This window comes from Varanus komodoensis, unplaced genomic scaffold, assembly GCF_004798865.1.
Source record: "Varanus komodoensis strain SLA01 unplaced genomic scaffold, ASM479886v1 scaffold6_4, whole genome shotgun sequence".
NCBI classification, from domain to species: Eukaryota; Metazoa; Chordata; class Lepidosauria; order Squamata; family Varanidae; genus Varanus; species Varanus komodoensis.
Window position 1 is genome coordinate 13,586,674 of NW_025336347.1, and position 24,859 is coordinate 13,611,532.

Genomic DNA, 24,859 nt, shown 5'->3' on the forward strand with positions numbered 1-24,859 from the left:
CTCTGGAGTCGATGGTGGCTCGAGGACTGATGAGAGTTGATTAATGTGTTTGGAGGTTAATAAACTGCCTGGCAGGTTGAGTTGCTCAACATTATATCATAAACAGAGATGGAAATTACGGTTGAATCCATTGCAACAGCAAAAGTGTAAGGCTTTCATACAGTAGCTGATTAATTAAAGTATTCATATGAAATTGTGATCTGATTGTTTTTTGAGGGTAACAGCCAGAGGCTGTGCTGAGGTTCTTTGACTGGCTAGATGTAAACCAGACACCCAGCTTGTATTTGCATCTGTGTGTATTTTAAATCTGATGAAAAGCAGGAAATGGAAAACCTTGGCAATTCTCCCTGGTTTGACTTAGCAAAGCCTTTTGGCTTGGTGCATATTTGTGTTCTGTCGGCTGCAGGCAAGTTTAGGTTCATATGCGATCGAGGTTAGTTTATTCTTGGGCCATGTGAAGTGATGGATAAAATGAATTAAGAACATTTGTGTGGCTGGCTTCACAGGGAAGGAGGGTTGCCTCCAGCCTTCCTGAAAAGTTATACTCAGCTGGTGCAATTATATGTGGTGTGAAAGTGGGTGCCCAGCAGCCCCCCTCCCAGTCCTAAATGCATAGAGACTGGCTGGCTGTTTGGCTAATGGTAAACAGAAGAGGGTCCACACATGCTTGGATGCACTCTTGCACAAAACCAGGGGAGGACAGACTTCCCCACCCCAGTCCTGTTTGCAATTCATGTACTTGTGTCCCATTTGCAATCCTCAATATGAATGCAAATAGGAGTGGGGGTTTTTTTAACCAAAAATGTTAGAAAATTGCCGAATTTGTTCATAAATGCACTTTAGAATAGGTATTCTCTTAGTTTAGTCAATGGCAGAAAGTGCACAGTTTTGAAAAATACACAGAAAAATAAAAGGAAAAACAGGTTGAAAACAAAAATGGGAGCAAGCTGAAACATGCTCTGAATTATTTTGCAAGAATGTCAGCAAGCTTCAGAATCTGGTTCTTGCATACCTTTGCAAAACACCTTTTTGTTGTTCTGGGTGGAAACTGGCCTATGGGACAGAGGGTCTTAAGGCTCTCAATTTATTTGATTAATTCGTTAGATTGAGCACTGTAATCTTACACATGCTTCTTTGGGAATAAGTTCCACTGAACCCAGTGGGACTAAATTCAGGGTAGGCATGCACAGGATTGTACTGCTACAGGTGAATAAACACTGCACTAAAATGATGCCCTGATTAATATGGCAGGAGATTAAACAAAAGTATAGTACATTTTTTAAAAAAACTTATTTTCATGACAAGTCGGCTCAGAAACCATAAATGGCAAGCACCATCTTCAAATGAGTCAGTGAGTCATTTCCTCCTCTTCTTTCACATTAAGAGAAAGTAAGTGCCCCTCCTAAGATGACGCTTGCTGTACTTCTTTGTTTCAGAATTACATCTTGTCCTCATATGCACATATAATTGATTAATCAATCTATAAAATTTCGTATATGATTTATGGGCATAGATTCCTTAAACTGCATGACGGGCAGCCTTAGTTCTGTTAGAGAATACAGAAGAGGACTGGTAGACTTAGAAAAGGTTGCAGAAGAGGCCAAAAGGCTTTTTCTTCCGTACCTGAAGATACCCGTGGAATTGCCTTGGTGGAGTTTGCAGCAGTGAAGCATCCCAGGACTGGGCAAATGTCAAGCTTCCAAGTTTGTTTGTTTTTTTTTAAATCCATGGAACCATGAGATCCACCAGCTGAAGCCAAAGGTGTGCGGGTGCTATCCTGTACTGCCCATGCAGCGGTGGGACTTCCCACAAGTTGAGTGGGAGCTGAGCAGTTCCTGAAGCAGTTCAAAAAAGAGGAAGCATTTCTGGAAGGGTGTGAAGCCCCAGCAGGGCTTCCAGTCATCTTCCAGAAACTGGTGTTTCCGTTTGCTTCCAGGCTTACTTGTAGAACCGTGAATTCCCTCTTGAGCAAGCAGGGGGTCCTGTGAGCAGCAGAACTGACAGAGGCTGAGCAGCAGAATGGGAGTCTTAGAATTAAATAATTGCAAGCCCAGAAATGTGTTTTGAATACCAGAACTGAGCACAATCCTTCCACACAAACTCCCAAATCTAGTTACCCCAGCATTTCTTCCTGTCAGCATTAGAATTTAGGGCGGAGTGGAGGAGTCATTTTGCTGCTGCTGTTGTTACCAAACCAAGAATTTTAAAAAAATCTTTCCAATCCCTGCAATCATTCAGACCTCTGCAAGTACATCTTGATCTACTTTCTGCATATCTTTGCTATATACCGGCTTCCTTCCTGAGACCTTTCTCCTTGCCGGGTCTGTTTGCACTCTGTCTCCTCCTTTCTTCTCAGGTTATGTTCTGCTAGATGCTTTTGCCACATCCCTTTCCATGGGGTCTCTGCTGGGTAGTCACATCTGTCAAGCGGGCTTCTAAAAGAGGATGGTTAAGGTGGGGCGGAGTGGAGGGCAGAGAAAAGGCACAGTACGAGGCAACACCATTATGCCCCAGAGCCCAAGTGCTGAAAGGAGACTCTTGTTCTCCCAGTCAGGTGTCTTCTAGCTGAAAGGCCTTGACTGAGACTAAAGTTCTGGCAGCCATATGCAAAGGATGCCGTTGCTTCTGAGCTGCGCCCCCCTCCTTGCATGGCTCACGTACTCGTATGTTAAGGCATCACTTGCCAATGTGTAACTTTCATCACTTCCTCTGATTTAACACAACCATATTTATGTTCTGTCATTGTAGTGGAATGTCTATGCTAAGCGTTCTGTTTACATTGACATTGAGCATAATGTATGTGTCAGTTCTTCAGTTTGCGGATTTGGACGTGCTGATGATCTGGCACTGCGTGTGTATTTATGGGCACTGTCAGAGGAGAGGGACGTGAAGGGGTGTTTCCCAGATCATCCCTCAAATGCATTTGACCCTGCAGTCGCCGTGGCTGCCTCAACATGGGTGGTCTGGTGCTCATTGTTCCCCACGCCTGATGGGAAAAAGACGCTCGGATTTGGAAAAATGCTTTGGGTTGCCCTGGCATGTTGTCAAGGACAGGTTGCTGTTTACACTTAAGCGTCGTACTTCACTCACCCCATTCAGGTTTATTGCAGGCAGCTGCTGCCTCCAGGACAAAAAAACAAGGAAGCCCCTCTTGCTCCAAACTGGTAACCATTCCCCATGGGTGGCAATTAAGGTTTCAGCAGGTATAATCCACGCTTCTGCGAGGCACAGTGGGTTGCACCAGTGTTAACCAGCTTCTGTTGATAGGCAAAGATGTATTCATATGAATCCTATCAGAGCATGACCCGTGGTTCCTCTGCTTCTTTTCCTTCCCCAGGAAGATTTGCCGGCATTGTAAGTGTCCACAGGCGGAGCACTTTGAAAGGGTGATGCCTTTGGAAATGGAGAAGACCGTGACCAAGCTGATGTTTGACTTCCAGCGGAATTCGACTTCTGATGATGACTCAGGTTGTGCTTTGGAAGAATATGCTTGGATTCCTCCTGGGCTGAAACCAGAGCAGGTAGGCGGTTCATTGTCACTTCTGTGAACGCAACCAAGGCTAAAATCTAACCATTAAATGCTGCTAGGAATTCAAGCCCTTTCTTAAGCACGTGTAGCTCAGGTGAAGCAGTGCTGGGCTTTGGCCTAATGTGTTAAACATAGGGCAGTTATTTAGATGGAAGATGCATTTCTTCGTTAAACTCTGTTGGTTGCAGCCGAACCAATTTGCTCCAGGTCAACCAGGAAACATCAGAGGTCTGGCTGAGCTCCTTTCCGGGCCATCTAGGTCTGCAGAAGACGGACGAGTGAAGAGGGTGGAGATATTCCTCTCTTGTCAAGCTTACACATTCCCAGGGAGGCTTACTATGCCATCCTACCCAAATGTATCAGTAGAAGAGGTTCCTGAATAAATATTTCCCTGTTGAGTGGAAGATGGGAAAAGGAACAACAGTGCATAGGTGTTCCAGTCTGGAAGGGGTCCTGATTGCACATTTGCATACATGTCTCAGTTAATATGCAGGCATCGAGTGAGCAGTCTTAGCTCTTCTGCGTGGGGCAGTCAAAACTTCAAGCATTGGCCTCAGTGTACAAAAGGTTAACCGTCTGCAGCAGGTTGGGGCACGTATCTTTTCTCTTTACAGTTCGTGAAATGTTTTAGCACACCATCCCCTGGCCTTCCTAGGTCAGGAAATGTTACTCAACCAGAGAAACTCAAGCCCCACCTTCATTCTCTTCCTGCAGACTACATACTAATGGGCTGTAAAGATTTTGGAACCTTGTATTATGGTTATCCCAGACTGGATCTTGTACACCTGGAAGTGTCTCTGCCATTCTTAATGAATTTATGTAATTTGTGTGTGCCAGCTGGAGGCTGCAGCTTAAAGGCTTCGAGGAGCATATCTTCGTTTCCGTTTCCCCCTCAGAAGGTGATGCCCCATGGTGCTCTCACCACTCAGAGCCTCCAAACTGTCCCTCATGCTCCTCGGTTAAAACCACCTAAAACCACCGTGAGAAGAGCTTTTTGACAGGGAGAATGGAAGAAGAGAACACAAAGGGAATGGCAGCGTTCCTCTCTTTATTGTATCCTAGTGATTTGAAGACCCAAGACTTTGGCGTAGTCTGTGAATTGAAGGCATGAGAACAGCAAATGGAACTGCATTACCAGCTGCTTAGCAACATCTTCTCTCTGTGTAGGTGCTTAGCAACAGGTGATCTTTCATTCTTGGGTTGCAGGCACTAGATTCCCATGTGCTAACAGGAGCTATTTGGACAGATGCTTGCACAGAATTGGTGGCGTAGAGAATCAACACTCCATGCACAGTTCTGAAATCTGCAACTTCAAGAGGTAGAGAAGCCCCTTGTGCACAATGTAAAGAAGGCGTGTTGTTTCCAGGAGCCTCAACACCTGATCCTCCAAGGTCTTCAAGGAGCCATGCACAGAGAGGGAATTTTCCCTCTCCCGGTTGTTGGCGGTGCCAGCTAACATTAAAGCTGCTTTTGTCATGGCATGAAATTGGAAGCAGCTGTGGGTGTTGACCCAGCTCATCCCATAGTTGCCTAGAAAGCAGAACCCACAGATTTAGCTGGCCAGTCAAGAGTTCTCGCTCCATGCTCGCCCCACAGGTAGAGGGGGGAGCTGTGCGTGGGGGCCCCCGCCTCCTTTTTGCCACATGCACCATTCTCCACTCACTTCGCCCTCTCTCAGACCCCAACCTGCACAAGCGCCCAAAGAGAAAGCACAAAGCAGGGGGTGCTGCGGCTCCGTCTCTTCTCCCGTGCTGCTGCTTGCGCGCTTGGAGTAGGCAGGCACAGGCAGTGAAATCATGGAGGAGACACAGCAGAGCTATTCTTGCCATTGGCTTGCGCAAAGGGAAATGAGAGGGCCCTTTGGCAGTTCTGTTTCTTCACCCCCCCCTTTGCCTTTACACCTCCAGTCCAGCCTCTTCTCTTCCTTAGACCCCGGTGCTTCCTTCATGCATAGAACGCCATTCTCTGCAGTCTGCATTCTCCCTTTTTCTTCAGCCACCCCACCTCCTGGGCTCCCCACCCCACCCCTTCCCTGTCCCAGGGCCTGCTTCTCAACTTGTAGTCTCCCTGATTGCCTGATATGTATCCCTGAGTCTCTCTCTCTTTCCAGCACCACACAGTCCCTGTGACTTCTGGGCTCCCTGTGAAGATCTGCTCCAAAATCTGCCCCTCCTGGAGTCCCAGCTTGGCCCTCCCGGATGGGCAAAGCAGCTCTCCCTGGGTCTGGCACCTTTTCTCACCAACCACCAGTTGTCATTTCTTATCCTTTGTGTGGCTTCTTCTCATTGTGGAAGCTTGAAATGCATCTCCTAAGACTTAGTTATTGAAGGTATGTGCTTCAAGCTAAAATAGGTTGCCCTTCTGGCTCCTCCTCTTTTGCCTTTGGCCCCGCCTACCACTGGCACTTGGCGCCACACACTTCTCTGAAATGGAGGGAAATTCACCTCACCGCATCTCATCTCTCAATCGTGCCCTTCCATATTTCTGTGCTGACCCTTCCCCCTCATAGTTAGATTGTTCTTAGGGTAGCCAGGTGCCCTATTTTATAGAGGACAGTCCTTTATTTGAAGGGCAGCCAAAGGAGCATCTGTTTGGAAATCTCTCCTGTCCAATTCCAGTTGAATGAGAAAGGGCTGTAAGAGCCGCTGCCTGTCCCCAGTTGGCGCATAGAGAGCAGGCAAACCAGGTAGGCCAACGGGTCACTGGTCACAGCCCTCCACACCATGGTGAGCACTTACTGCGTGTCTACTTGATTGTAACAATTATTCCTAAATGTGAAGATAAATTAACATATGCATATTTTATGCAAATCGCCACCCTCTGCTGCACTGTATTTTGTTGATGCATGCCTGCTTTGGGGGATGATTCCTCACAACCATCCTGCTGCTCATGAATATCACATGGCCTCATGGCAGTCTAAACACCGCCTAAGGGAAAGTCATAGGCAGACTGCAACACATTTTAATCCTGGTTTAATTCCAGCTGCAGAAGTAGACAGGGAGAGTGATTTCACAGGTTATAAAGTCATAAGGGGTATGGCAGAATGTTGATTTCCTCCTAGAGGAAACTCTATGAACAGAACCAGCTGATGTAAATAAGTCTAGTTTGATGCTTCAGTGGAGCAGCATTGATTTATACCAGCTGAACATCTGGTTCATGATTCATAGCCAGGCACTATGGATCTCTGTGTTACACTGCTGTTAACATGTAAAGGTCCCTGGGAGCTCACGGAAAGGTATAGGTGAGATGCACATAGTGGGACAGTCAAGATCTGAGCTAAAGAAATCCTAGTTGCCCAACTTCTGCTTTCTTTCGCTTTTCTGTATTAAGCCCAAATGTGAATCACACGATACTGATTCAGTAAGTTCAAGCTGTGATAGGAACTGGTTCAGCCTAAACTTCAGCTCAGGAGAGCAGTCAGGCAGGGCACTCCCAGCTGTCCATAGGCCTTGGCAAAGCCAATGTTTTGAAGCATTTCAGGGTGCGGATGAAGCATGGCAGCATTAAGGATGGCACAGGAGGAGCTCCAGGACACGCCAAAGGTGTGCCGCTGAGGCACGGGCACCACAAGTGGCTCGGTGGCAATTCAGAGGGGGGCAACACAGCAGATTCCCGGTATCAGCCACTGAAGAGAACAGCAGCCGTGTTTTCCCCACTCGCCTTCTTACTTCAGCTGGAGCCAGAGGGGAAGACGAGCATAGCAACCAGCCTCCGCAAGACAGTCTCTCTGACTCTGTCAGCACAGGCGGAAGGTCCGTCTTGGATACAGGGAAGCTTGTGGCAGAGACAATAATCTCACTGTAAAGCATAATTCTGTCTTCCCATTTCCATACTGAAATCACACGTATGTGCTATTCTCTGATTTTGGGTTTTCTACTGCAGTGTTGTCAGTCTGAAGCTCTGCATGCAATTTGCCGGGCACGCGTCTGATCTCTGACCCTCAAGAGGTGGCACTGCAGAGGTCCCAGGCTGACACCTTCCCTCCTCGTTCTGCAGCTGTTCCCACCCCGGGGTTTCACAAAAACTAGTAGGGGTTCTGTGAAAAATCTCAAACATCAAATTTAAAATGGATTTTAAACTGAAAGCATCCAAGCAGCAAACAAGGAAATGCATCATGTCATTTGGTTCCTAGGAGTCTATCGTGCAGTGTTGGAAAGAATCAAAAGAATTATTTTGGGATATAATTATTTTATTTTATTTATTGCATTGGTATGGCACCCCATAGCCAGAAGGCTCTCTGGGTGGCTCATGGAGCGATCATAAACAATAATACAGGTGAAAATAGAAAATGCAGATAATAATAAATGGCAATAATAACTAAAACCATGAAACAGAGTATGTAATTGCTTAATTCATTCTTTCGATTTAAAATGTTTCCTCTTTCTTTCCAAACCCGCTATGTTATGCAAAGCACTCAGGCAATAGGAGCAGATGAAAGAAGGAAGAACATTGTGGGTTCATAATGCATAGTAAGAATCAGGGATAAAGTTAGGGAAAAAATGTCTTCAGAAAGGGTCCATGGCCAAAAGGGTTTGCGAACTGCTGCTATAGAGCTACGCCTTGTGAAGCAGGCCTGACTGGCACACCCAAGACTGGCAGAGTGCTTCCCGAGGAAGCCTTCATTTTGCTATCATCCTGCTTCGTTCATGGAAGTTTCCCTGGGACTCAGGTGTCATCAGAACAGAAGAGGAGCTGTGCTGAGTGAGACCAGGGTTCTGTCTAATCCAGCTTTCTCTTCACACGGTAGCCAATCGGCGGTCTGTGGGAAATACCTAAGTACAGCATGAATGCAACAGCCCCCTCCTGCCCCTGTTTCCCAGTGTGCTGCTTCTGATCCTGGAGACATCACAGAGCCATCAGGACTAGTATCCTCCATGAATCTGTCTCATTTTCTTTTAAAGCAGTCCAGATTGGTGACCAGCACTACGTTTTACACCGTGCTGAGAGTGTTGTGCTAATTGAACAGTATAGAAATGCCTTAAATGAATGAATGAATTTGTCAAAGTGAATTCCAGAGTTTAACTATATGCTCTGCAAAGAAGTACTTTTCCCGCCTTGAATCTGTGTTTACCTATTTTCATCGGATGATGCCAGGTTCTAGTTTTATGAGAGAGAGAGAGAGAGAGAGAGCGTGCGCGCGCGCGCGCGTGCGCAAAATGTTGCCTTCCATTTGTAACCGTCTCACATCTTCCCAATGCTTCTTCTGTCATTTTTCTTACCGGAAAGCATCCATTAAAGTGGAAAAGATGAAACAACTGTACAATGTTATTTGTTTGGCAGTGTTTGAGGCTATCCTTCTGGAACCACTCACAGCATCATGAATGGCCTGACATCCTGGGGCTCTTGATGTAGCTGTGTCTTTATTTGCTGTTCATCGATTGATGCTTTGGGGAAGGACAGATCTGATGCAACCTGGTAGCAGTTCACACATAGCTTGTTAATGAGACACCGTATATACAGGTGCTTCTGTGCATCTTGCAACAACCCCCAGTTCAGGACTAGTTCATGCAAACACAATGAGGTGATCACTCAGTTTCGCAATGGTTTGACCTGAAACTGTGAGTGAGGATGGATGTAACTGATTGATCTCCCCTACAAAAGAATCCACAGAAGACAGAAGCAGAGGCTATCAAAAATACTTCTTCTTTCATCTGGTTTCCTGTGTGAAGGGCTTTGCTTTGAGTTTTGTTGTAGGCAGGAGCATTTCAGAAATGACGCATGGGCTGACATACTGTTGGATAGATCAACTGCTTTCTTTTAAGGGCTTCATTCCCTTGTGAATGATCCTTTGAGGGTCACATGCTAGAGGTGAGCAGTGCCAAAGCTGCTGATTGGAAGGGGAGCCCTTTCTCCTTATGGAAATCTCCCTCTCTCTCTCCACCCTCCCCCTTCTTTGGCCTGGTCTTCCTCAAGCAGCAGTTTGCTAAGAGCGGGACAGACCTCTCTTTAGCGGTCAGAGCTGATCACCTGCAGAAGGCTTCTGAAATTAGGTCAGGGAGTACAAAAGCTATTAGAACTACAGGTTGCCCATCTCTGGTTTAAAATATCTTCAGCTTTTATTATGTTGGCCTAAAGCAATGCACAGATAAATTGCATGAAGTTTTAAACTTGTATGGAACAAAGAAAGCAAGCCAGCAGGTGTTTGTGTGTGGGGGTGGAATTTAGTCTTAATAATTCCAATTCACAAAAGGGTAGGAAAACTAAGCCCCCGAATCACAGATCTTTGCTGGCTATAGTGCTGGTTATGATCCTCGATCATACATGTTGGGATTTGAAGCCAAAAAATTTAAACATGCTTAAACCTTCTGAAGGTCAGTGGGACATAATAAGGCTTTTGAAATCTAGTGTGTGCTTCAGTCTCGTGGAGTTTTAATAGGCCTTAAATAGGCTTCAGTGTACATTAACTGGAATGAAGCACCACTGATTTCAGTAGGACTTCCTTCTTAGTGATTCATATACTATATACTGTAAAGGATCATGGTGCCAAGTATATTGGCTTGCAGGCTCAAAATGTTAATGTGTATTCAAAAGCCTCTGTGATTTTTAGCCACAGTGTGTCTTATATCTCTCTTGTACTTTGGGGCTAAAGATCAAATGAGAGAATGGTTTCCAGCACCTGGGGCACAGGATTACATACACACCTTCATGTTCCTCAATTATGATGTGGTTTCTGAAGAGCAACAAACATACAACCATACTTTTTTGAGAAATGGTTATCCTGCTAGACAGGCTGACTGAATCTGCCAGTGATCTGTCTATCACTTGCCTGGAAATGCAGCTTAGCCAGGCTGTTTGTTTGTGATCAGTCACCTATGTTATTTGCTCTTCTGTTTATTGTCCAGAGGATGAATGATTTCTTTCTAGAAAGAAAAGTAAACAATGACTTTTATCCCCCCCCCCCCCCGGTGCAAGAATGTACTGGGGATTTTTCTTTCCTTTTTCCCAAAGCTTTTTGTGGAGGCTGTATGTGTCACCTTCAATGCATAATAAGCACCAGAAAAGAGGTCAGAGCCGTTCTCCATCCTTTATACATGCTTTTGTGTTCATCTGTTCAGGGCTCCTTCATCAAAATAGCCGCTAAGGCCCAGGCCGCTTTGAAGCAGGTGCCCAGACATCTGAGAGAAACATCAACAATGTTTATTCTTGTTTCAACACTCAGAACTCACGTGCTGTATTGCACTGTTGCTCTGTGTTGTTTTGATTGAGAGTTGGCCCTACCAGGAGAGACAAGATTTTGCTGGAACCAGAAAAGATGAAAGGATCAGCTTCCTCAATATTACTATTTGCAGTTTAAAGAAAAGAAAGCACAGAAACTATTTTTTGAAAATGAGAGAAGCAAGCGTTTGCAATTTTCCAGGATTCCTGCCTGAGCCAGAGTGCCACACAAGTGAGTCTCCTGTAAGTTCTCACAGGATTTTCTCTTTGCTACCAAAGGTGGCATCAGATGTAAATTTGCCTGCATAAATGGCATCTTAAAGGAGAACTTACCTCAGATAAGTAAATGTCCTTCTAACCAATATGTTGGCAATCTTTGGACAAACAGACCTGCCCGAGTTCAGAAAAGGAGAGACTCTCTCATGCAAGGCATGATATCTGGCAGGATTTTCCAATTTCTGTTGCATACTGCTTAAATTTTGGATGTTCCTTAATATATTGTTATGATTATCATTTTATTGCTATTTACATGATTGTAAATAGACTTGGAGACACCTGCCCATTCAGAAGTATATGCATTTTAATAATCAAAGTAACTCCTATCCGCTCCAGCCAGCATGACCAGTTGTGACCAATGATGATGGGCATCATAGTTGAAAACATAGGCTGATCCATACAGTCCCTAAGAAGTCACTTGGTGCATCAGAGTGATTGGGGGATGCTCATTTTTTCCTCAAGCCTACCCTGTTTAGCCCTCAAGTATAATCCACAAGACGTCCAAGTGACTGGTCTGTCTACAAAACAGAACAAGCCATTATTTGACAGACCAATTTTTCAAGGCTAGCAACCCATGCTGGCTCTGCCCTTGGTTCTCTGTATTATGAATTGAAACAAAAGCTGCAGGGAGATTCTTAAAGAAGTGCTTTTTAAGAAGCCCATTCTAAGCATTTAAGCAAACTAAAGCTAACATTTAAAAAATCAGATTAATTCACTAGGAAGTACGAAGCCCTTTCAACTCAGGAAAACAGAGGCAAAACAGCAGACTCCACCTCTGAGACCTTTGGGAGCTCCAACTGGAGGACTTGAAGAAGAATCAGGCCTTCTTGAAAGCATTTGCTGCCTCTGCTTCTGCTTTCTCTCCTGAGCCCGAGTGCCTTTCTCTGCTCTCTTGCGGAAGGTCATGAGACGGAGCCATGAGTGGCTTTCACACACTCACCCAGCTGAAAACACTGCACATCTCATTATATAAACAGCCAGGCATGCCGACATAACAAACTCATTTGGAGGAAAGGAGGTCAGTCAGCTAGGATCAGCATTCAACACCACAGATGTGCTTGAGAAACGGAGAAGTCTGTGTTATAGGAACAAAACACTAGAGGTGTTCCATCTCTTTCTCTGATCCTAAGGACAGTGTGGTTTCCAATATTTTCAGTGAAATACAGATACTGATCAATGCACATTGGTCGGTCACTAGCTAGAATACACCCACACCTAGGAAGGAACAAACCAAATTGTCAGGCCGAGTCAGACCCTAGGCCTGTCTTGTCCAGCTTTGCCAGCACTGGCTAGCAGGGTCCTCCAACCATATTCAGTAACTCTGCACATTCACAAATAGCAGCTACTCATCCAAACAAATAAGAGGAGACCTGTGCACCCAGGAGCCAGTTTAAGATCTGTGTTGCACGTGCTCAAGCTGAAAACACAGTGGAAACAAGCATCCCTCTCTCAGGATCACGTTCAAAGTGATGAGTGAAGGAAAGTCCCTTTTCTCCAAGGTTCAGCTGTCTGCTCTTTCTGTTGCGCTTTTCACTGAAAAGACTTACTGTGTGAAACGCAGTGGTTTGGAGCAGTCCAGCCATGGGCTAGAATTGTCAAAGCAACACAGGAGCTGCTATGCAAGAGCCACTTAATGCAGCAGTGGATGATGCGGATGATCAAGGCTGTGTGCAGCCTCTCTCAGTGTTTCTGTGTGACTCCCGAGTTCTGAGAATTCATTATAGCGTGAGGAGAGGGACATGGTGATGACTGAAATTCCAGAGAACAGCTAGGCAAAATTAGGCAACAACTATTAGGCAAGATTGCATAAGGCTGTTGCGTGGTCAAAGTTCTTAGAACCCCTAAAGATGTATCAATACAAGTTATCAAGCAAGACTGAGTCATAGTTTTAACCATCTGCATTATGGTTGTAGCTGGGAAATGCATCTGTCAAGTAAAGCCTGGACTAGCCCAACCCACTATTGTTCCCTGACTGTTTAGCCGGAAAAAAGTCCAGAAAAGGGAATGTTGAGAAGCATAGGAATTTTTCTGTTTAAGCATTCATGGGATTATCCTTTTGACAGGTGCCTGGTTGGTGTTGTGTCACGTCCAAATATCAGATATCCACCACTAATGCTATCAATGGTGAACCTTACGTAGAATCTGATACTATGCATGCTTATTCAGAGGTAGTTTCTGGTGAATTTAATGCCATTTGCTTCCTAGTATGTCTCACTGTCGCAGTGTATGGGTGTGAAAACTGGTCAATTAAGAAAGCAGACAGGAAGGAAATTGATGTGCTTGACATGGAGCTGGAGGAGAGCTTTGCAAATACCCTGGACCGACAGAAGTACAAGCAAGTGGGTCCTAGATCAGATCAAGTCAGAGCTTTCCCTAGAAGCAAAAATGACAACACTCTCATATTTTGGGCACATCACGAGAAGGCAAGACTGTCTGTTAGGGAAAGTCGAAGTCAGAAGAAAGGAAAGACCCGGTGTGAGATGGAATGAATACATAAAGCCATGGCCTTGAACTTGGAAGAGCTGAATGGAGCTCTCCTGGACAGGACATTTTGGAGGGTGTGCTGCCCTGGCTCTGGGAAGTAGGGTTTTGGATTTTTTTAGATTTTACAGAGAGTGATTCACCAACTCCGAGTTTACTAGGAAGGCGATTATTTATTATTGCAGTAATATCAAACAAGCTAGCTAGCCTTGCATTACATTTAGCAGCAAGCCTCTTAAGCTGTGCAGGGCAAGATTCCGATCAGCTGGATTCAGGTAGGAACAGCAGAATCCCCCTTGAAAGTAGACTGAACCAGAGCACAAAGAAAGTAGCTAGCTTTTATATAGTATTGTAATAGCATGTGTACAGCATTCTGTACAATTAAAAGAACTGGTTGCTAGAATAGTTTTGATACTACTATTTACCAGGGTGGATTTGATTTAAATTAAATCAGTTTAAATCACTAGGCAGTAATACTAGGATTAATCATGGTTTTGAACACATGCCTGTCTTGCTGGTAGGTAGAGGAACTTCATTAAAATATTTCCAAATTGGGTCTCTTTTACAGCCTGCTGCCATTATAGGTTTTCTGCTCTAGGGAAAGAATAATATGATAAACCTCAGACTATACACAAAAAGATCCAAAAACTTGTGCAGTATTCTGTTCAAAAGGTTTCGCTTTCATTTTTACTGCTTGCCCTTCACTTAACTTCTATTCCACTCCATTCTTCTGTTCTGTCGATCTATTCCACTCCATTCCACTCCCAGCAACCTTCTTCTATTTATTGAATGTTTTGAAACTTAGCACTTAAGAAGTAAGTGCTGTATGCATTCTGTATGCATAGAATTGCAAAGGAAAGAAATGGGTGGAGGTCTTTTTCTCATATCTGTATGTTTATGTTATAACATTTTTGCTGTGAAGAGGCAAGTGATCTCTGCAGATACCAATTCACAGTTTTGAGAACTGTACAACCAAGCATATGTGATAATAACTTCTAAATAGAAAAAATGCCCAATAATCTTTCAGAAACCTCTGGAAGAGCATGTCATTGTGAATGTATTAATGGAATTCATTTACCAAAGTATTTAAACATTGCATGAATATACAGCCTCATGCTACATAATTAAAAACTAATCCTTATTTCACAAGGAATAACCTTTGGACTATAATGTATCTCAAACAGAAAACTATCTTTAGATAGATTTTTCCTCAAAAGGTATTTTATTTAAAAAATCCAGTTTGAGTTTTAAAAAATCCAATTTAAATAAAAAAATCCATTTTTTTTTAATCCACCCTGCTATTTACACAGGTGCTAAGAAACCAGGAAGTGCAGTGAGCTAGTAAGATGTATTCCTGTCTGGATGGCCAAGGTTCCATCTGTGTCTGACATCAAAGCATAGGCTCGTTACTGCCTTTTGTCTGCAGAAGCCATGACTGATCAGGAATGGTCAAGGCTGCAGATGTGCCTGGTCCTTGTCCTGTCTTAATATCCGAGAAGGGAGACTCCTTGGCTTCATGAAAGAGACGGCCAGGGTCAGGGGCACGCTAACTAAAGCTCTATTGTACTATTGTAAGCAACTCGAATTTAATGCCAAGCACAGCAAGCGTTATAAAGCGCTAGGGACCCAGAGTTGGCTTTTTGGGAATCAGGCCTGTTACGGAGGGCTTTCTGGAATCTAAGATCTTGTTACCACACTAAAATCAGTCTTCTTTCATGGGTGGAGGGATGGGGACAACATAACATAATAAGTAATATTTCAAAAGTCAGACATCAAATATTTCACAGACATAAAAGCTTTTTGTGGCATCATGCCGCAGGCTCAAAGGAATCATCACCAACTTCCTGACTGAGTTGACCAAGATGGCCATATGGATGTCCCTAAACTGAGGGTTGCAGAGGGTAGAGACCATGATAGAAGATCCTTGTCCTTCACCAGCCACCTCCCCTCAGGCTTTCCATGTCTGGTGAGGATATATGGGATGAGGAGGGCCTTTGGTTCAGGTTTCAAAGATAAAAGCTATCAGATTGACTTGAACCTGGAAATTAATTCACTGCAAGGCTTGGGTCCACAATACGTGGCAGAATGCCTCTCCCAAACCATGGTTGCTGCTTAGAATGTTGAGAATGTTGTATATTGGAAACTCAATACTACTCTTATTATGTTTGCTTTTGAGTTTTTAAGAAATTGTTGTAAACTGCCTAGAGAATGTAGGCTCTGGGGCAGTGTTGAGAGAACATGTGTGCACTGGAACCCAGTGTGGGTGCTCTCTGGTAAGTTCCTGTGGGCTATCAGCTCCTGGCATGGTCACTGGACAGGAATTTTGGAGGTAAGCCAAAACATCTGGATAACACCAACTTCCTACGCCTAGACTATGTATTTTGGCCAGGACCAACCTGTTTTCATCAGTCCCCCCCCCCCCCCCGATTTCCCCCCAGGTATATAAGGCACGATTCCTTGCTTTTTGGATGCCTGGCACACTCTTCTCATGAAATTACCATTTATACCACTTTCATAGTCTGGTGCTTGTACTCCACGCAAGGTTTTGAGTTTGTCACCTTTGCATTGACCTCTGATACCTCCTGGACTCAGTTGTGTTCGGAATGAAGCTTGTCTGCTAATATTTGCTGTGCCAGCAAATAATTATGTTGCAAGTTGACACCCTGAAGCTGTGTTCCTAGAAGCACATCTTACCAACTTGGGGAGTTTTGTTCTCTTGTACATCATCTTCCCATAGATGTAATCTGTTGGGACTGTAAAGGCATAAGATATGCTGTAGAAGGAATTAGATCTGGGAGAGTTTCCTGCCAATGAAAATAACTATACTGCATGTGTGTTTCTTATTTTAAAATGACATTGTTGATCAAACTGTAAGCTGTACAGTTAACGTTTCAGCAAAGTGCCATGCTTGGTAATTGCATGCTGTCTGCCTCATTCTTTTAGGAAATTTCCCTAAAGAGCTGAAATTATTATGAGTCTGCATATTTTTCAAGAATGCATAAAACTATACTGAACGATCAATCCTGAAATATACCTCCACTTTTTATTTTTAAGCAAGTGTCAAAAATCTGCTGGACCGCTCTCTCACCTTGCAGATTTGCTTGGTGGGTTGCAGGAGAGGGCCTGCCCCAGTGCTTTGGAATTCCCTTCCTAGGGAGGTTTGCTTGGTGCCCTCCCAGCTGGGTTTCTGGAAGCAGATGAAAACCTTTTTGTTCCAATGGGCATTTGAAAACGGTCTGGGCTTTGCACTGGACTGGTTTTACTATTTATGTTGGTTGTAATGTTTTTATTCTGCATATTTTTAATATTTAAGTGATTTAATCATATTTTTAACTTTTGTACATTTTTATGTTTTTATTGTATACATTTTACATTTAGCTGCCTTTAGTCCCAGTCACTAGCAATAGGTATGAATAAATATAATAATAATAATTTGCACATTTATGAGGACCAAGTTAAGTGATATACTCAAGATGGGTAGAATTACCAGGCAGTTCTATCCTGACTTCCAAAATGCCCAGTATTCACTCAGGCCAACCCCAGAGATCATAGCTGGGAGGTGCTTTTCTCTCTTCTTGGGTGCATATTTATTGGGTGAGATGGAAAGCAGCCAACTGTGTTATCCATGCTATTTTGTGGACAGATGCTGCATTCTTCCAGATAGATAGATAGAATTAATGCTTTTAGGAGCCAGTGGCAGACTGAGATGGCAAAGCTGAAGTTCTTAGGAATTGCCATCAGCCCTCCCCCTCCCCTCGCCTCCCCCTCCCTCCTCATGGGTAATAGACAGGAGAGTGGCATATAGTGTCATGTACGTAACCATGCGTGAAAGCAATTACAGATAATTGGACTTGTGTCCTGTCTAGATTTGGATAATGTGTGTCAATTACGGGGCCATCTAGATGTGTCACTAAAGAGCAATGATTTTATTGCTATAATTGGAAGCATTGATGGTGTATTTTCTTTGCTCCTCCTGCAAGCAAGTTTCAGGTTCATTACTTTCCACCCTGAGTTCCAGCTCCCAGCAAAATCTAGTTTTCCCTTTGTTTAGAGAAACATGGAAATGGAGCCATGTATTTCCATATTTATTTACATAATTATGTCATTTACATCCCTTTATGCAGCTTTTGGTAGCCTGTTGGCAAGGCTGAAGATGAGTGTCGTGTCTCATTGTAGATGTGCTCACTGAGAACTTGGACCGCTATGCATTGGCTGACCCTTGTGCAATTTACTGTGGTGGAGGGGACACATTTAGCTGTGAGAACTCCACTCATTTAGCCAGAGGAAGAGCTCAGTCCGTGAACCTGTTGCCTGTGCTAGGGCCCAGCCCTGTCAGGATGAGTGCAGCAGAAGCAGAGTGCTTACAACTCAGCACCGATTTACTTAACTTGGAAGAACTGCCACCTGACTTCTGTGATTGGTGTAAATAATTTGAATGGCTCCCATTTCCTGAAAGATAGAAACCTGTCATTCTAGCATCTTACATCTGGGACCAGCTCCAATTACAGATAGCTGGGATATTTCTTAATATGGGTTAGTTGCCTTTTCATGCACACTAATCCTCATGTTACAGATATGAGAGCCAGGGTGGTGCAGTGGTTAGTGTTGGACTGGGGCCTTGGGTGCCCCAGGTTCTAGTCCCCGCTTGGCCATGAAGCTTGGTGGGATGACTTTGGGCCAGTCACTATTTCTGAGCCTAATCCACCTCACAGGGTTGTTGTTGTGAGGCTAAATGAAGCTATGTAAGCTGCCCTGGGATGCTCACACGAGGAAAAAGCTATAATATAAATGCAATGTAATGATGATAACAGTAATATATGTTATTTTATTTAAAATATATTTTTCTCTCCACACATGAATATCTTACAATATAGAAAAAGAAAACAAAAATACTGATAATCTATCGTTAAAATCACAATAATACATCATTATGTGGCTAACAGTAGCATCAAAAAGAAATGAAAAAAGCCAAAATTAACAGGAAATTAAATTAAGCAACAATGGAATCAAAAACTGATTTGAAAAGAGCCATCCACATTGGCTGGCGGAACCGAAATACAGAGGAAGGTAACAGCTTGGGCCACATAGTTCCACATGAAGAGCATGCAGGGAAAGTCTTCTTATGCACTGTCAGCAAATGTGTCTCAGAAGACAAAGGACTTGTGGCTCAGAGTGGATTAATTAGCGATCCACAATAAAAAAAAAAGCTCACAACTCAAGATGACATGTGAGAGGGACTGTTTAATTTGGAGTCCTGCACTGAGCGGGGGGTTAGACCCAAAGGCTTTTATAGGCTTCTTCCAACTCTACTATTCTATGATTCTGTTAACCCTCAATTAATGGTTGGTTAAAGTATAGGTTGTTTAGTCTGCAATCAACCCACAATGGCCAGTTTTCACAACATGCCATAACCCCCAATTGCTCCTGTCAGAGGCTGCATATTCAAACCAGTGCCACACACACTGGTTAATTAACCCACAAGGATCCTTCGTGTTGTGTGAATCAAGTTAGCCACACACTCGAGAGAGAAACATCAGCTGATCTTAAAGAATAGGTGGGTTCACTGTTCTTCACCTATCTTGGTCCCAAGATATGTTTAGGACACATAGAGTCCTAACTCGACTTTCCATTCTACTCAGGAACAAGCTGACACTTGGTACAACTGATATAATAAAGGGCTCACATGAACTCAGCACTTTTCCCCAGTCACGATTTTCGCAACAGTGCAAGTTTCCAAGCGGTTTTCATGGGCAGCTCCATGTAGATCACTTTCCACTGGTCCAATCAAGTCCTTACTTTGTTAATCCATGATTGTGATACATTATACTGCTAAATCTTCATTCAGAAAAGCTAAGTAGTGCAGTCCTTCAGAATGCACGTGGATATAGGCATGGTTGAGTACCCAGCCATGTAAGAACAAACTCAGTAGATGTAGAAAAGTGATGTGCGGGATTAGAACACCTACTGCCTTCATAATAGTTTGTCATACTCAGAAAGTTTTTGATAATGCAGACTGTTTGGTCACTGTAAAGTGATGCAGTCTCAGGAGGGCAATTTGATTTACTTTCCCGGTGCAGAGTCAAGAAGTAATTGTGAAGAGAGACTCAAAGGGTAACAGTCATTCCAGTTTAGTTAAACTGGAGTAAACAAGCATGAACTGTATCAGTCAGCCTAACTTCCATGCAAGTGTATTTGAGATAGAGGTGGAGATAAGATAAGATAAGATAAGATAAGATAAGATAAGAGGCTGCCTATCAAGCAGGCCACCTAAAATACTTTGGCCACCTAATGAGAAGGAAGGACTCCCTGGAGAAGAGCCTAATGCTGGGAACAATAGATGGCAAAAGAAGAAGGGGACGGCAGAGGATGAGGTGGCTGGATGGAGTCACTGAAGCAGTCGGTGTGAGCTTATGTGGACTCCAGGAGATGGCAGAGGACAGGAAGGCCTGGAGGAATGTTGTCCAAGGGGTGGGGATGGGTCGGACAGGACTTCGCAACTAACAACAACAACAATAATCAATCAGGACTTGATTTGTTCCTCATCAGTACCTGAGACAGTCTTAGCTGGAGAAACATGAGAACAGATCTTTTCAAAATGTTGACAGATGTATGGAGAAGGTTTTCATCATCTAATCTAAACTAAACATTGGGCTCCATATTTTTGCAGGCACTTATCTGGAGCTTGTGCAGAGGAGAGAGAAGGGGCAATGCATTCTCCTAATGTAATAGCTTGAGGCAGTTGTGTGTCAATTTATTAGTCACAGTTCCCTGCTGGTAGATGTCTTTTGTCAGAAAAAGAGCTGGATCCCCAGAGCACCCAGGGCCTTTGAAGACATTCCTCCAAGAATTCAGTCATCCCTAAGGAACATGCAGTGATGACTTTTAAAACTCAAGAACTTTGAAATTTGAGGGGAGGAGAAAAACAGCAGAGAGACATACTAAATAAGGCTGATGGAGAACTTACATGCATCGTGGGCTAATGTAATTATTTCCCTCAATTCCTTTGAATAAAGTTGGCTCAACTTGAAAGAGAATCTTCTTGTTTCATTTTACAAGGCTTCCCCCACTTCCCCACCAAACTTTTCTTCTTTATGCTTGAAGGAACTGTTAATTTCCAACATGCTTATTACTTTCTTGCTGGTGATGTCTCCAGTTAAGTGGATGTTGTTTGAACTACCCCTCTCTATGGGAAAAGGAAAAATTAGTATTTTGGAAGCTGGGAGATCAATATATTTTTTTTCTCTTGCTTCACTGTGACTGCCTTATGAAAAATGTTGTTTGTGAAGGATTTTTCATTATCACATTTGATATGAGACTGAACCTGCTTAGTAATATTCTTTCTTCCTGCCAATATTTAGAAGTTGTGCCTTACTTGCAGAGTCGTTGTGCTATGTCACTGACAGCGCCTGCCCTCAGACACTCGTCTCAGGGGGCCTTTGGGAAGAGTCAGTTGCATCCATGTTTGTTCAAAATGTTTGAGATAGTGATCCAGTGGCGCCTGTACATCATCTGCAAGACGCTTCAGATTTTCAGAAGTTTCCCAGACATATCCTCTGACCTCTGCAGCCACCTTCCAAAGTGTGCCAGCTAGATGGCCATAAACCACTGTCTAGCAAAAATGCAGAATGAGAGAGCTAGGAGGAGAAATTGCTTTGGCTGCTGCTTCTTCTCTGCATCAGATGCCTGTAGGCCTTGATTGCCGGGGGGGGGGGGGGGGAGTTAAGAGCATCCCAATAGGAAAGCATCTATTTAGTCCAGCCTGGCTTATGAAAGGGCCATAGCTGAATGGTAGACCACATGCAGAAATGTCCAGGGCCAGTCCCTGCCATCTTTGGTTAAAAGCAATAGGTAATGGGGGGCGTGTAACACTTCCTTCTGAAAACTGCCATCAGTTGTGCCAGATAGAATGGGAAATGCTCAGCTGGGCTAAGATCCATTGTCCGACCAGGTATAAAGCAGCTGTTTGTACGCCTAGAAGGTTATGGAGATGATGGGAGAGTTTGGACCATCAAATTTTGATTCCATTAGCCAAGATATGAACAGGCCTTTTATTGAACATGCAACTCCTTTGTATGAGCCAGCAGACAAACTAGGAGATCTGTAAGCTAAAGCTTCCTGTTCTACATGAATGAGGAAACTGGGGATATTGAACCAACTTCATACCATGGTTTCTTATCTAAAGCTCTTAGCCATGATTTCCTGGTTCAGACCTAACAGGGAATTGGAAGAATTCCTGGTTTGTTAGCCGTTTCCTGTGGAATTAGCAAAGGGGCTGCATGCATAAGCAAAAGTCTTACTGATATAATGCATTATTAAGTTTGTCCAAACACAGTCAATATATTTGAAAAGCTACAGACACTTAGGGAAAAAAATTGAATAGTAGTATTTAAATAGTAGTATTTAAAAATATTATGTATTTCATTGATTTATGAACTGTAACATAAAGTAATGGAAAAATGCCTTTAATTGCTATGCACAAATTTTTCTTATGAGTACGGCTAACCATCCACATATGATTTAGTCCTGGGGGATCTGGTTTCTTAAGTCAGTGTGAGTAGTTCAAAGTCTATTTTTGCCATAGGCAGATTTCGCAGTCTTGTCCAAGTTGCTGTTCCTCAATCTAATGGTAAAAAATGGAAGAACAGCCAACTATCTATTTTATAAAGTCATAAGGGCAAATGGGATTGTAAAGCTCCCAAAATGTTGGAAAAATTTCAGCTTCCAGAGCACTGTCTTTCTCGAATCTCCATGTGTAACACTCATGAGAGATGATGATGAAGATCTGCATCAGATGGCTGTATTCATATCATACCTTTTATATAGTATGCATAACTCTATTGTTTAAGCTGATGCTTAAGTGGCTGGTGCAGTAACTTGTCAGCACAAGAGGTAGCCTACAAGATGGCCTGCCTATAAGCCTGTGCTTCTGTGACACTTTGATGGTTCATGTGCTGTGCCTGCGCTCCACGTTACTTGAGCTTTATTGCAGGAGGATGTGGCGCTCCCCTGGCCCTCGGTTACACAGGCTGGAATGATGGCCGCATCGCTGATCGAACCATTCTGTGGTAATGCTTGCCGTGACCTTGTAAAGAAGATTCATACTGTTGCCATCCCAGTACTGAAGGTGCAGGAGATGAATGCGTAAGACGGTCTGAGTGTCTAAGACCAGCTAGTGAGTAAATGACCAAGACAGGCATTTGGTAATGGCCCTTAGAAGGGGATTACAGGTTAGTTTGCTGGTTTCATTTCTATTCTACCTAATCGTTGATGCTGCCTACACAGATTGCAGCAACCAAGGCGCTCAGGGTGGTTCACAGACAGGATGTCTTTGTGGAGGATCGGTCTGCCTGTGTCTCTTAGCTCCCTGTCCTGCTTGGGTGCTTTCACAGAGGCATCCTGCTGGCTGCTGTGGAAACAGGGAGCCGGGCCATTGCACCATCCTGCAAGGTGCTCCTTACGTTGTTACCGTAGGATGTACCTCTGTCAGTTACTATATCCTTACCCAGTCTTTCTCCAAGCCATTACTTGATAGAGCTCCCCACCGTTGCTCCTAGCTTGCTCTTGTGTTAACACGACAGGTTGTTCTTCCTTGCTCTTGTGTTAACACGACAGGTTGTTCTTCCTTGCTCTTGTGTTAACACAACAGGTTGTTCTTCCTTGCTCTTGTGTTAACACGACAGGTTGTTCTTCCCCCAACAACTCGCAATTCCACTTTTAGAGATTGTGCTAAACAACCCAGGGTTGGAGTGTGCCCGGTTAATTAGCTGAATTTAACTGGGAGCCAGCAGACTCAATTGCTCCCATTTGTTGATGAATAAACAAGTCTTAGGTAGTTATGTTGTATGTTTGTCCCAGCAATCACATTTCAGCAGCAAACTGTTAAAAAGAAGTAAGAAGATAAAATGTAGCTTGATCTCAAGTCAAATTTGACTTTTTAATCTCTCCAGAGCAGTTTGCTGTTGCCTGTTTTCTTGCCACAAGCAATGCAATTTTTGGAAACACAGCATAGGCACTTGGGGCCATGAGTTGCTCACCTCTACCTTGAAATAAATATTAGTAGAATTTCAATTTATGTTTTTAAAATCTGCCTATTGTGTACAAAGACACATTCTGCATGTCGCTTGCCGGTTGGCCCTGAAGAGCCATTTCCTTTTAGGCCTTTTCCTCCCTCTCGCACCACGCCTAGTTCATCTTGTGAGCTTTCTGTACTCGGGAAGAGAATTGCCATCAGTTGTGTGATCCTTTCTTCACAAGCTGGAATGTATTTCAGACACTGCCAGTCCATTGCACTCTGTGAGGCTTCTTTGGGCAGGTCTTGGCAGACTGGCACCCTTGCTCTGTGCATCGACAACAGCGAAGTCAGCCACCTACAGTGTGCTAATGTATTATCCCATGCAACATGAACGTCTTGTGATGTTGCACTATCACCAAGTATGACTTGTAAGAAGCAGTCCATGTAAAGGCACAGAAAGTCTTTTTCTCCCTACTCAGCGTTCTTTTCTCTGTGATCCAAACGGGGCTTCCTTCCAAGTGCATTTAAGAGCGCAGCCCCAGAACCTCCTTCTGCAGTGTACTCTACAGCAGGGTCACAGCTAAAGCCCATCTTCAGAGACAAGCTGCACTGTATAAGAACCAGAGAGCTGTTGTCAAGAATGGCAGCCCTTTGCCTAGTTTCTTCCATGCCCATCATTACACACAGCTCTGTTTCCTCCAAGTTCTTACGTTATTTGGCATGCACTTCTCCACTAGTGGTATCTAGGAGATCACGTGTGTCTGCATCATTTTTGCCAGTTTGTTTTAAAAGGATTTCTGAACCTGTTCGGTGGGAATGGATTGTAGCCTCCCCCGCTGGTGGGGGGTTCTTTTCCATTTGTGGTAGCTGAGATGACTGAACAGACAGCCAAATGGCCAAAAAATGTCACATGGGAAAGGGTGGAGGGACATTTCTGTTATGCCTGTGAAAGAAACGCTTTCCTCCAAAGATCTGAAAATATTTTTCCAGTGAAAGTGCAGTGGAAGGTGGTAAAACTTATTAATCCTTTCCAGGGAATAATACTATCTGTGAGAGTAACCGGTGACTTATCAGAGAACTTTCATCACAAAGACATGTGTTCTGCCAGACTGTCTTTTCTTGGGGCTTGGGGTGGCCGCTTTCACCATCAGCACAGGGAGACATGCTGTTTCTCAAGGTTGAGAAAAGTAGCAGCATCAGAGAATGACTTCATGATGATTTCAAGGATTTACCTGCATTGCAAGTAGGTGACGTCACCGAGGCAGGGTGGGCTATGTGTGAAGGAAGACTAAGCGAGGTAATGACTTTTGTGGGGTTAAGCAAATGGAACTTTTGAAACGTAATTATTTATTTATTTTGGGAGCACATCCAAATCTCCTTAACCGTCCACAGTTCACTTCAGGTGA

General features: G+C 43.8%; 1 protein-coding gene across 6 annotated transcripts in view; it reads left to right on the forward strand.

The window, feature by feature from the left end:
• Positions 1-24,859, forward strand: part of PRICKLE2 (prickle planar cell polarity protein 2) — a 171,408-nt gene that overhangs the window by 75,747 nt on the left and 70,802 nt on the right. For all 6 annotated transcript variants that reach the window (XM_044451864.1, XM_044451863.1, XM_044451867.1 and 3 more), the window contains exon 2: positions 3,338-3,521. In XM_044451864.1, coding sequence (XP_044307799.1) covers positions 3,390-3,521 — 132 coding nt within the window. In that variant the 5' untranslated portion in view covers positions 3,338-3,389. The remainder of the gene's footprint in view (positions 1-3,337; positions 3,522-24,859) is intronic.